The sequence below is a fragment of the Sylvia atricapilla genome, chromosome 4, assembly GCF_009819655.1.
Source record: "Sylvia atricapilla isolate bSylAtr1 chromosome 4, bSylAtr1.pri, whole genome shotgun sequence".
Taxonomy (NCBI): Eukaryota; Metazoa; Chordata; class Aves; order Passeriformes; family Sylviidae; genus Sylvia; species Sylvia atricapilla.
The window spans coordinates 48,933,497-48,946,943 of NC_089143.1; the positions used below are offsets into that span (position 1 = coordinate 48,933,497).

General features: G+C 39.7%; 1 protein-coding gene across 1 annotated transcript in view; it reads right to left on the reverse strand.

Moving 5' to 3' along the window:
* Positions 1 to 524: 524 nt before the first annotated feature.
* ARHGEF38 (Rho guanine nucleotide exchange factor 38) overlaps positions 525 to 13,447 on the reverse strand; it is a 39,950-nt gene continuing 27,027 nt past the window's right edge. The window contains exons 8-14 of the mRNA XM_066317849.1: positions 12,741 to 12,845; positions 11,443 to 11,565; positions 8,631 to 8,951; positions 6,710 to 6,850; positions 5,356 to 5,554; positions 4,918 to 5,174; positions 525 to 4,237 (exon numbers count right to left, since the gene is read on the reverse strand). Coding sequence (XP_066173946.1) covers positions 4,052 to 4,237; positions 4,918 to 5,174; positions 5,356 to 5,554; positions 6,710 to 6,850; positions 8,631 to 8,951; positions 11,443 to 11,565; positions 12,741 to 12,845 — 1,332 coding nt within the window. The 3' untranslated portion in view covers positions 525 to 4,051. The remainder of the gene's footprint in view (positions 4,238 to 4,917; positions 5,175 to 5,355; positions 5,555 to 6,709; positions 6,851 to 8,630; positions 8,952 to 11,442; positions 11,566 to 12,740; positions 12,846 to 13,447) is intronic.

Consider the following 13,447-nt stretch of genomic DNA (forward strand, 5'->3'; position numbering starts at 1 on the left):
CAAATTGTTCTGTGATTTACTATAAAAATAGCTACCTGACTTTTCTTAAGTGTTTTAGAAATTGGTGTGGTAGTTTTTTACTTCCACTTAACTATGATTTTTTTTAATAGATGCCAAACTTCTGGTACCCTCAGTAATGTGAAATGATAGGTTCCATGAGTGTACCTCTGGCTGGACATGGGGATGCTGGTGATACCTGTGTCTAAAAGTAAAGGTTTAACACAAGGCTCTGTGATGTACTTTTATCTATTACAGCTCACAGTGGTCACAATCTCAGGAGCAGAACAGAGTTACGCTGACATCTGGAACCTTGAAGTGTATTTTTAAACTTGCTTAGTATTTTTAATAGAACTTTTCAAGCACTAATGTATTGATTAATAAGCTAGGATGCATCCTAGAAATGCAGCATTTTATCTGAGGCAACTATTTCCTCTCCTACCTTTGCAGGCAGATCTTGGATCGCACATAAAGCTCTTTGCTTCTAGAAAACATCATGTTTAAAAAAATAAATAAGAAGAAGTATCTTTACAAAAATAGATTTTTATTATTACAATAATTTAAAGATTTTTTTTTTTTTACTATTTCTCAACACACAATATTGTAGTAGGAATTATCAGTAACAGATCTATGGGAACAAGGATTATAATGGCTGTGCTTCCTAGTGCAGGTGGAAGATCCACTTCATCTATCTTCATTTTTAAAAGCTATCTTAAAATGACAGCAAAAGCGTACTTTAGTGTTTGAAGGAGGTAATTACTCAGTGAAGCTTCCAAAGATGAAAAGTCAGAAAGAATAATTCTTCAATCTGTGTTTGCATTGAAAAGCTGAACCCCTGCTCAAAGATCACAAGCACCATCCAGCCAAAGGGGAGATGGTGAAGCACAGAGGTCCGAGAGGTCAGAGCCTAGGACTCTGCTGTGTACTGGTTTGGACATTTTCTTGGTCCCAGGTTATAAATGGCAACAGGTAAAAATATTCCCTGAATAGGGAAGCACTTCAGTTTGAGTGGACCCAATCTTGGAAGTACTTGTACATATTTATTGTCACAACAGCTCAAGTAAAACACACATTTGAACAAATGTAAGATCAATCCACTAAACCACAGCCTGTCCCTGCTTCAATCAACATAAATTAGTTTTGTCATTAATGAGGGTAAGAAAGCTCTTAGAATACTGTAACCTTCCCCACATTAAAAAAATCCAGTGGCAAAATCATTGCATATTACGAATTTCTGGAGTTCTAACACAGCTCAGTTTCTAGTATGGAAAGCATTGCCTTAACAAAAATGTGACTGAGCAAGTCTAATATGAATTGTTGTAAATCTTAATTTGGAAGGCTTTAGATTCAAGGAGCATCTCTTAATTTTCTGCAATTGTTGTTTGCATTCATCTGTTTTAAACAAAAATAAAAGTCTGTGATATATTCATAATATCAAATGATAATGGCTATCAGTTTGAATTTCTGAAATGGACTAAGCCAATCCACCTGGGTTCCTAATTACACACTTCTACTGGATCTCAAGTTAGGAAGGTATAATAAAATCATATAATTATCCCACAATATAAAAATTATTACTGATCCTAATCCTACACTTGGATTTCATTTGGCCAACTGAGGACCTTCTGAGGTCTCTCAGAAATTCAATGAAATTTAGGTATACTCCAGTATATTCATCCTTCATTCCTTGTTACTTCAGGATCAGGATGTCTAGCGAATATTTTGGAGAGCAGCATTGGAGTACGCTTCGCAACACCTTCACAGAGTCTGATTCTTCATGGGGAATGTACCTAACACTCAAAATCAGAGCTCTCCCTGTGACTCAAGCTGAGTTCTCAGCCCTAAGACTTCAGAAATCTTTTTTTTCCAGACTCTTTCCCTTGATTAATTTCACTGTCTGAAATACAAAAGTTCATCATTGTGCTTACATGACTGCATTAAGCCTATTAAGTACAATTCAAGTAATTTCTAAAACTGTTTCAACTATTGCAAAGTATAGATCATCTCCAAATAAAATATTCTAAATTGTAAGACAGATCTGAAAACCTTCTTGTGTGTATCTTCCCCATAATCTCAAAATATAAAAGCCAAAGCAGTAAAAGGGTGAGTCTTTCAGTCCATTCTTCCAAGCTGATACTCCCTCTGCACTTTATTTTCTTCATTTTACTAAAGGTGAAGCTTTGCATAAAAGCAGCTAAATCCATTCATAAAATGGCTGAGAACCCTTTTTGCTTGCTATGGGGACAGCAAGATTTAAGTGCCTGAGGTGATGTACAAAGGCAAAATAATGCTCACTGGATAGCAGTAGCTCACAGAGATTCCCACACCGGATTCTGGATATCTATCTCTGAGAACTCTTAAAGTTTCTCTATCATATGATTTAATCCAGCACAAATTTCAGGTTTAATCTCTGTGATCCCCTGTATTCCATCTCTGGAGCAAGACTGACAACTTTTTCTACCCTTTTATGAAAATAATCTGAAAATTGAGGACATTAAAGAAAATGAAACCAGCTTCATTAGCATAGCAGAAACCATTGTGTGTAACAACTGCCCTAACTTTTCTCATCCTTTCTTTGCTGACAGGTTACTTTTCTATTACATTTCACTAAGCATTTTGAATCATTTCATCTTCAAATCCCACTCTTCAAACTATGGGAAGTAGAAACTCAGACAAAAGCTTTAGAACAATTTCTGCATATCCTCAACCAGCAACACTACCTGCCTCCTGCCCTTGATTTTAAGTGTTGTCATTTTAGTCACCAGTACAAGCAATTATGCAATACAGAAAATACCTGACAGGAGTTTACTTTCACCTACACTACTTGCAGCAGGCATAATCACTTTTTTGTTTCCCTTTTGCAATGCTTTGCACCAGGTCTTTGCTAATCATTGGAGGACCTTGGCATTGATGTGAAATACCTTGTGACGAGCACTTGGGTGTCATTGAGAATTACAAGGAGGTGTTTTCTGTTTGCTGTCACCATTCAGTCTATGTTGAGTGCAGGGCACCAGCCTGACCTAGGAACCACTGCAGTCAGTGAACCTGAAGACACTTATCCACTAGATATTATGATCTCTGCATCTGACTTAACGAATCAGAGAGGCACTAAATATTCATTGAGAGGCACCATTTCACTTCTTTTTTTTTTTTTTTTTTTTTTTTTTTTTTTTTTTTTTTTTACCCAGTAAATGTCCCAAGACTATTAGTACAGGTTTCATTTCACTACATAGATCTTGCACTAAAGCAGTTAGTATGAAGACATACGTGGATTTCAAACTTGGGGCACTTCCATATTGCTACAAACTGTTTCTACCATATGAAGCAGTTGTGTAATCAATTGAAAATTATAACTTCTTTATGTCACAGTACCTGTTTTTAGTGTCTCCACTTTTCCTTCCTGCATTTCCATATTTATCTAAACATACCTTCTTCCCTGGGACTAGTCACTGGTACTACCACACCTGGTATGTTTTAAGTTGAAATGTTTCCTTAAAAATTAAGCCCTTTTTCTTTTCCCAATCCAATAATCTCCACTGAGAAAAAAAGTTCTTCACAAAAGCAGCTGAGGATAAAACAGACAATCAAAAAAGCTCAAGTTTTAAGATGTGTCTGTGTTCACTGAGATAACAGTTCAGGAACAACTCAGCCTACAGTATCCCTGATGACTGAATTTGTCCTTTTTCAAGGCTAATTCTCTTCATCTTGAACATTATTTGCTAAATATCATGGAAGAAAAATGTAATTTCATCTGTGATTTGTACTTGCAGTTTGAGTCCTGATGTATGACGCTTTGACAAAAGAGAAAATTATGGGGTAATAGAAAAGCAAGCTCTTCAGCATATTAATCAGAATCATTCTTCTTGTTAAATGTTTCCTCCCTCAGGTCTTGACAAGGTGATGGCTTTTGGAGAATGGAGTTTCTCAGTATCATCTGTGTGCTGGGTACCATGGCTTCTGTCAATCACTTGTGAGCTTGCTTTGCTTGCAGCAAACCTAACAGATGATTATTCTGTCTGCTTCAGAGAGTCTGGCTCAACAGGCCCTTCCCCTCCTAAGCATATGTCATCTTCCCTAGATAATTAGATGGTACATATCCCTTCTGACCTTTTGCTTCAGCTAACCACCATTCCTTATTGCCACTCAGGTCGGAAAAGCGAAGTATCCTCACCCTCTGGTACTCCTGAAGGCTGAGCTCTTGATCACTTCTAGCTTGAAACGCATAAACAGCATAGAAGATCTGAAAAAGGAAAGCCACATAAACAAAAATCAGAATTGAAAAGTGTAGCCACATATTACTGTGTAGCTGTGTATCAGGAGTTCTGTATACAGAAAACATGTAATAACATGTACAAACCAACATGGCCTGCAATTTATAAACAGGAACAAAATAAAAAGTAAAACTGAAGCATCTGGGGAGTTCCCCATGATGAACAAACCAAGCTCCAAGACCTCATCACCTTACAATGGTAAGGTTTTTAGCTCACACCAAGTGGCCGTGGATTGGTTGAAGAATTTTTCAGCAAGGTTTCCTCGTGGAAAATCACCTTTCCTAAAGCTCCTGTACTCAAATGTGGCACGTGGGTCATTTCTGTGCCTTGCTGATCAGCATTCTTGTCAACAGTAAGCTGAAAAATCCCCCCAACTGAGCTATTTTGCAAGTTCCTTCTCCATATGAGAACCTTGAGGCATACATGGGGTGGGATAATATAAGTGTGTTTTCTGTGACATAGGACTGCAATTCACAGTTGAACTGATTCTCTTTTCCTACCTCACAGAATAACGAATTCCTATGTCACACTGACAGATCAGTGCAACTCTTTTCTGGTGTGAAAGGAAACCATTTAAATTACTAACAGTATAATTTTAGATTTTAAATAGGAACAACAAGAAGACAGGCACTGTGTGTATCATACTTACATGCTGATCATCCACACCCTGAAGAGCACCAGTCCCTGAGCCATTAATTGCAGGATTTTCACAGAAGTGAAAAGGTGAGCTGCTGTCACTCTTCTTGTACCCTGGACTTGTGCTGCTGTCAGTAGGGGGCCGTGTAGAGACAAAGAGGCTGATGTCATCAAAATCATCATCACCAAAGCCATTTTCTGCTACATCCTTCTGCGCTTTGGCTGGATTGTAAGGCCTCAGGAAGGAGGAATACACGTACCCTGTGAGGACTAGAAACCAGAATAAAAAGGCAGAAAATAAATAAACAGCAAAACACTGCAAAAATAATTTCAAAACCAACTGGTTTATGCAGCTGTCAGTATAACAGAGGCAAACAGATGGGGCCAGAATGAAAAGAAATCAATATCCCAATGGGAAACTGTTATTGGGATATTTGTGCAGAGAACATACTTCCTGTGTCAACAAGCCATCTGCTCATGCTTCCGAAGGGGTCCTTTTGCTCCACAACAGCCACCAGCTCTCCTTCATGCAAGTCAATATCGAATTCCTGCGCGGCGTTGCACTTGCGCTTAGCCTGGTACAGTGACTCGCTGCTGTACGTGGACAACAGCTTGGACCTGTGGTCCTCTGTTTGGCGTGGCAACTCCAGCTGAAAACAAACAAATTATCATCCTCAGTAGGGCTGGGGCCATTTCCAGGTTAAAATCTGTGTATGCTGCATGTAGCAACTGACCCAGCGTTTTTACACACAGACCAAGGAGTTACATGGGGACCAAACCTCCTCTGCATATGCACAAAGAACCTGTCCCACTGCTATATTAACAGGTGAGCAATAAAGGGCAGATTTTAAAGAAATGTAGGAATTTCATTAATTAAAGACCTCTTAGTCTGTCCTCTGCTGTCACAGAGGTAGTGTTCTGTATGTGAACTGTCTCCTGCTTAATTGCTTTTCCGTAGCCATGACCTATGTAATATCACAAAAAAGCATAGTCCAAAAATGGGCTGAGGTGTGCTAAGACCACATAACAACTTGTATGATAAGGCATTTGGCAAAAAAATCAGTGGCACCCAAATTGGCTGCTTTTCGTGTGAAATTACCTCTCTAAATGAGGGCAAGATGCCATTAACTGCTGGAAGCATATTCATTTCAGGGTTTGGTTAGAGGGTAGAGAGGGGGGTGCTGCACATCAATGGGATCTTAACATACCACAGAAGCAAGAGCACCTGTGCCTTCACTGATGCTGAAAGGAATTCTACAACTGCCCCTGCTTCTCCTGTAAACCTGCACCCAAGTCCTTATTTTACTGTAAACTAAACTCCTAATACCTCCAGAAATATCTGATGAGATTGGGAACACAGATTTCCTGGTGGATTTTCTGAATCTTCTGCCGTGGGTGTGTATGTTTTTGCATATATGTGTAAACAGCAGTACACATAACCACAGCTGAGCACAAGGAACAAGTTTTCTGAATTAGAAGACTAAGATGCACTTAGTGTACTTAGTGTAAATAAGAGTATTTAACAGAAGAAATTACCAAAGTTTATATATACCTTAGCCTTACCATGTGCTTAAAGGGCTAAGGCAATCAGAGGTAATTTCAAGTGGATTTTCAAAATATTAACATGAAAAAAGTGAAAAATCTTCAGAAGATACCAGTCAATGAAAACTTCACTCCAACAACTCAATTCAGAGTCACAGTGAAGAGACAAAGCCCAAACCTTTAGGTATAGCATAAAGATGGATTTGTTTCAAAAGTGGTTGAAAGAGGATGCTTCATACACAATTTGGATCTATGGTACTCACCGGAGAAGGAACAGGTTTCTTTCTTTCCAAGCTCAATTTTCTCTCAATAAAGGTTACACTGCTGTTTTCTTTTACAAAATTCAGCTTGTGAACCTCCTCTATCAATTGATTCTGCACTTCACAGATGCTTGAGGAGGACAGCTGCAAACACAAATGTGGGTTAGATCTCATGTACAAAATGGTAGGGAGATTGGAGAGAGCAGATTTAATTTAATTGGCTGAATGCTAGGAGTCAGGAAATCTGACAAGTTATGCCTATTTTCTGCAGAGCCCATAAGCAGTGCACTCTCTACGTATGAGATGTAAAGAGAAGAAAGGTCTTTGCTTAAAGAAAGTTTCTAATAGATGCTATTACATTTAAAAGACATAGCAATTGAGGTTAAATCATTAAAATATTCTAAATGGTGATAAAAATGAAGAGCCTTGCATTTATGCTACTAAGCCACCTGCTTTCAGATGCAAATGGGCATCTCAGCAGCTATCAGAGTGGCCAATGTGCTGCAAGGCTTGGAGTAGTTTACCCCACAGCTGTGTGTTTGTGCAACTGAGAGCTGCCAACAGGTTAAAAATTGTTGGGTAACTGAGCCTCTCTCTGTGGCACTGGCTAAGTGCTTTTCATCTATGCCTAACATCAAATGCATTTGCTGATGTAAACAGGAAAAAAAGAAAAATAAGGTCATTTTGTAGCCAGACCCTCGCAGAAAACAATGCCCAATACAACAGCTTTCAAGACATGAAAACATCAAATTACAGGGATAAAATTTCTTCATGCGGAAAAAGCCTTCATTTTCCCATTAAGCGCCATAGCTCTATGTTCTGATCCTGACCTTGCTTGCTTAATTTTTCAGCTGCCCCTTACTATAATGTGCTCTGTTCTAGCCTTGATGGAAAGGAATACTCCAGAATTGCCTTACTAGAGTGTGTTTCCCAAGCAGCCTTGCATCTGTTCAGGTGAGTGGATTTACATGTGTGGAAGGCATTGCTGCAACTGTGTTTCTCAGGGGGTTCAAGTCCTCCAGGCAAGGCTATTCACTACTGCCGAGAGAAATCTGCAGGAGTTTCTGCATCACATTTGGGTTTTAATGCAACTTGATTTTCATAAAAATTATTTCATCGGATCTCCGAAGTTGTTTCTTTTTTGCAGCCATCTGTAAATCTGCAGGTTTAGCAGCAAAGGAGATGTTCATGTACTTTCTTATAATATCCTGTGTTTTCCTGGCTAGTTAGGGCACATGCTAAGAAATGCTAGCAGCTGCCTTCTTTTTGCCTTCCTGTAATATTCTTGCCACTACTATCACTGCAACAGTGGGAACAGTTCCATTAGGATCATTCTCCATGAAAAGCCCAGGTCTGACAAAAGTTCAGAACCCAAGTTTCTCAAAACCCACTCCTGAGTGACCTTACTGTGTGGCTTTCAGTACGTAAAGGGGGCCTATGAGAAAGCTGGAGAGGGACATTTTACAAGGGCATCTAGTGACAGGACAAGGTGAGTGGCTTTAAACTGAACGAGGGCAGGATAACATTAGTTTACTGTGACTTTGGTGGGGAACTGGAATGGCTTCTGCAAGGAAACTGTGGGTTCCTTATTCCCTGGAAACTTTAAAGGTTGGGTTGGATGGGGCTTTAAGCAACCTGGTCTAGTGGAAGGTATCCCTGTTAATGGCAGGGGAATTGGTACTAGATGGTCTTTAAGGTTCCTTCCAACCAAACTATTTTGATTCTATGAACCTAATCTTTACTGAGCTTGCAATGTAAAAAAAAAAACCCAAATCTGACTGTGCAGAGCAGAACAAACAAAAGCACAAAATCAGTACATCAGCGTAGCTTTGTAAATATGTGTCCTACACAATTTTAGCCAAAGCATACAGAATGAAAAAAAGACAAATTTAGGCACAGCTACACCTGTTTCTAATGTACTTACTGGAATAGGCACCACAACAGCAGAGTTTGATTGGAGTGCTGCGAACATAATATTCCTGAGGAGGGTGATGAAGCAATGTAGACAGTTCAACACAATCTTTTTGGCTGCACTGTTGAATACCTGAAGTTCTTCCACTAGCTGTGCATTTAGAGCCTCATATTCTTTCTTTGCCATGTCCAGCTCTTCTCCAGCTGACCTCTGAAGGCAGCTGTTGTAGTCCAACAACTTGTCATAGCGCTTCTGGATGAGATTCTGAGGGCCTGGAAACAGGGCTTGCAGTGCTGAGAGAGGAGTCAAGACAAGCTTGTCCAGCTGAGCCATCTGGAAAGTATAAAGCAGACCTACTCATTACCTTATTCATACAGTCCTTCAGATGCCATAAGGGGTTGAGCCTAATGGCAGCCCATCAAGCAATCACTTTTCACAAAGCATTCCTGCCAGAGGCAGTTTCAAGCAGGGCCCAGGACGACTTAGAATCTCCTTCATGATGGGAGAGGTATCAGTTTTTCAGCTTACAGTGTCTGGCAGTGGTTCCCCTGGAGCATGCAGCTTTTGCTCCTAGGGAGCTGCCACTGGGGGAAAACAGCAAGGATTGGTCAAGTGGTTAAATAAAACTGGGATTTCCTTAGCTGGAAGGCCCACACCAATACACAGTCTAAAGCCAATGAGGTCTTATTAAGTGGAAGTCTTGAATCCTCTCAAAGATGCTTTTTTTTTTTTTTTTCCCTCTCTCCTGGAAACAGCTGTAACTCAATTCCTGTTTAAGCAAACACAAACAATCACTTGATTTGATTAAATTAGGTTATGCTTGTTGGTTTTATATCTAGTAATCAACAAAATTAGACACCTGGTAAAAAAGCAGTCTTCCTCAGACTTTTCCATTAGTCTCTAATTGTCTCAAGGGATTAATATTGCATGAAATAAAATTTATTTTTGTAAATCATTTGTTCAAATACAGCACAGGCTTGTAGTGAGTGAAATTCTTCATCATCATATTAAAGCTCTTGGACATTCTGTGTGAATGAAGTTGTTGGGTTGGATGTGAGAATAAAAAAGCAGCTGCCTCTGCATTCTTGAAAACATACCAGAGAGATCCATTTTAGCCTTCGAGTTGCTCTCCAAGGCCAAGATGATGTACACTGACTAAATAGCTCCTATTTTATTTCCACCTGAAAAACTGGGCTGTGTTTAGTGAACCAATTTTTGATGCATTAAGAAAACAATTCTTCCAAACTGCTGGACTTGATTTCTCAAAAAGAGGCTACTGGGAATCTCTGCCTGAAAATTTTCCAAAAAATCTAATGAGAAAGGACGGTATACATTATTAACAAATGCACAAAGGGAAGAAAAACCCAAACTATTAACCTGAGCCCATTGCTGCAATTTCCCTCGATAATAACCTTCCAGGAAAACATGTGAGGAACACTATGGGTTGTTCAGTGAGAACATCTACTCATTGTGCAATGTCAATCCAAAAGTATTTTAAAAAACCTGTATGCCTAGGATAGGGAATCCTTGTAATATTGTACATCCAAGTCATGGAAATAAACAGATATTAAGTATAAATTAGCAATTGTTAATAAAAATGTCCACAGTTAAACTAAATTAAATTAAATTAAATTAAATTAAATTAAATTGTTGGTTTGGGTTTTTTTTAATTATATAGACCTTCAGAATAGCTAGATCATGAAACAATAGCTGTTAAAATCTTGTTCCTAAAAAGTTTTCTGTTTCATCTATTGTGGAATTACTTCTAGTTTTCTTTTACGTTTCTGAATATGGGGCAGCTTCCATAATGAACACACTCACTGCAGTGATAGAGAGGTGTTATTTTGCACTTTATGCAATCATTCATTGTAAAGACATTGAAAATATAGGTTTGACTACTGAGAATAATTTTTGAGATACTTCTCACATGTGGTATTTTCAAAGGAAAGGAAGTACATCATCTTACTTCCCTGTCATTATCCTGGAGGTTGCAGTCTGTCAAAGAGTCTTCTGTTTCTTGGCAGACTCTGCTTTCAGTGTTTTGGAAAGGACTGAATGACTATATTTGAGTCAGCACTAAATTAGGAAAGCAAAAGAAAACCTCCACCTCTGAATTTTTCCAGCTTGAGCAGCTGTTTGAAGAAGCAGCCTGTCCCATTTTGAAGGGACATTTAAGTATCTTATTAGAGCCAGACATTGGAGTTCATTTTGATTCTCAAAGCAGAAGACTAGTTGAAAAACTATTGCCATTTTTTTAATTGCTTTATTAATTACTATGGGCCATATTTGGATTTTTCATGGTTCCCTATATGAAGGATTTGACAGCACTATGTTAATAGCTGGACTTGATGATCCAAGAGACTTTTTTCCAGTTAATAAATCTGAGATTTTTACACATCTGTGATTCTAGGAGCTAACAATACATAAGCACAGTATCAATCACAAAAGTCATTCAAACTGCAAGTGCTGGTAACAAAAGTAGCAAGGCAACAATCTGCTGGTCTTTTCTGAAGCTCAGGTGAAACAAATACGGGATTGTTCAGGTAATACAAATTTAACACAAAGATTTTAGTATAAACCTAGGAGCTTAACAAGTTTTCTTTAGTTCTTCTAAGGAAAACACAATGTATTTATATTGTATTTTATCTTAGTTCTTACAGAAATTCAATCAAAACCCCCACTTATCTTTCTTAAGAGATTCCTAAGCTGGTTTTGGGTGGTTTTTTTTTTTTTTTTTTTTCTTTTCTGTTCTAGTCTTCCTCAATACAGCTGTTTTCTCAGACATACAGATAGCTGTGTAACACTGGACATTGCATTAACTTACAAAGTCTTCACATAGATTTGCAGTGTCGGTCCCTTCTTCTGAAGAGTCATTGACTTTGTCATCTTCATCTTGCAAGATTTCCTGAAGCCCAATTATATTCTGGGCAGCCAGATGTATAGAGTCCTAAATGAAAAGATGGTAGGAAGATGAAACTATTACAATTGGTTTTAATATGCTGCATTCACTCATGCAGCTACTGCAATAATACTGATGGAATCAGAAATGTTTTCCCTGTCTGACACTTGTGCAGCTGCTGTGTAGTTTCCAGTCATTGTGAGGTTGTTTACTGTAATAATATTTTCCTGTACTTCGTCTATTTTCAATGTAAACTACTTAAGAATCAAGTCGTTAATGTTCAACTGACAGAACTATGCCCTAAACTAATGAATATCCCACTGGAAGTCAGCTACTCCTCAGCAAGAAGACAGCTTTCCATACATCCTCAAAAGTCACTTTTGGGGGACTAATTAGGACTACAGTGGTGTATTTCAGTTACTCAGAATTTAAATCTTAGTGAAATGTGGATCTGTTTGGATAAGAAGCTGTCAGCACCATTCCAGGCAACAGCCCTCGTTGGCTGAGCTCTCTGGCCTTTCATTGTTTGCAGAACCAAAACAAGGTGTGTTTGTGATAAGCCCCAGCCAGCTGGTTACTGATCTTGCCTATCTCTCAAACAATGTCCCTGCCTGGTTAGGGCACATTTACACTTTTCCAGGCCTCGTGCCATCTACAAAGCTGGCAAGTAGTCCATGGGAGGGGCAGGCTGATAAATCACAAGCCAACCTTCATCTCCGGAGAGGAGGAATGAAGCAAACACATTTTAGGGAACTCGAGCAGCCTGTATGTCTAATGCCAGCCCTCAACACAACCTAAGCATGGGAAAAGGGAAGGAGTCCTTCCATCTAGAATATGTATTTTAGGATGTTTTAATTCATGTGGCTGCAGCTCCGTTCTTCAGTCTTTAATGAGAAGTGCTTGGTTCTCCACTGCAGCAGTGGGGGTGACAGCTTCACACAGAAAGTCCTGACACTGCCACCAGACAGCACCTTCTTCTCTACACCTGTGGGTCTCCACAGAACCTGCTTCTGTCAGGGGAAAAATGCCCAAATGTGGGCTTCAAAACTTCTTTGTCATGGGATCTGTCATGCAGTGACAGCAAAGCTTATTTATTTAATATTCTGATGTAGCCAGCCCTGCTTATAAATAATTTGGTGGTGCCCAACGAGTGGCAGAAATGTGTGTCAAACTGGTTATGGACAGGGTTTGTGACCACAGATTGCAAAAAGGCCTGTACCCACCTGAAGATGTTGCAAACAGAGCGAAATGTTCTTCACACACAATTTCACAGTCTTCTCTAGACTTTGAAACAACTTTTCTTCCTTATTAAAAGTTCGATCTTTCACCTAAAACAGACATTCGCACCGTCATTTTGGCAGCCCAAAAAGAGCCTGGCTAACGAAAGAAACATCCAGAGCGCTGCTAGGAAAATCCCTGAACTCCTCCCTTTGAAAACAGATCAACCCCTAATTCTCCCAGGCTCCGGCTGTAATTCGAGAAAAGCCAAAACCCATTGGGCAAGGCGGCGGAGCATTTAATTTTTAACCCTTGTGGAAGCAGGGAGCAGCTTTCCTGTGCCGGTCTCCCGTCCCCGCGCGGCCCGCGAGGGCGCCGGGAAAGGCGCGATTGTTGGGGCGCTGTCCCGCAGGCCGCCGGTAGATGGAGCTCTCCATCCAGAGCCGGCCTTCCCTCTGGAAACGCCGGCAGCCGGCAATGGCCTCGGGAAACTTCTTCATGCCGCCTGGGAACACCCTGAGAAGGCGGTAATTCCTGCCCCCTCTCCCCGTCTTTTCCTGCAAGGAATTCAGAAATCTCGAGTCACGCCTTAGTGGTTTTGCCGTGAGGGTCTCAGCGTGCTTCAAGACGTGAGTGGGGAACTTTCCTCACTCTGATTAAGCTGAGGAGAGATGGCTGAATCTCTAAAAAATGCATTCTGATACTAAAATGA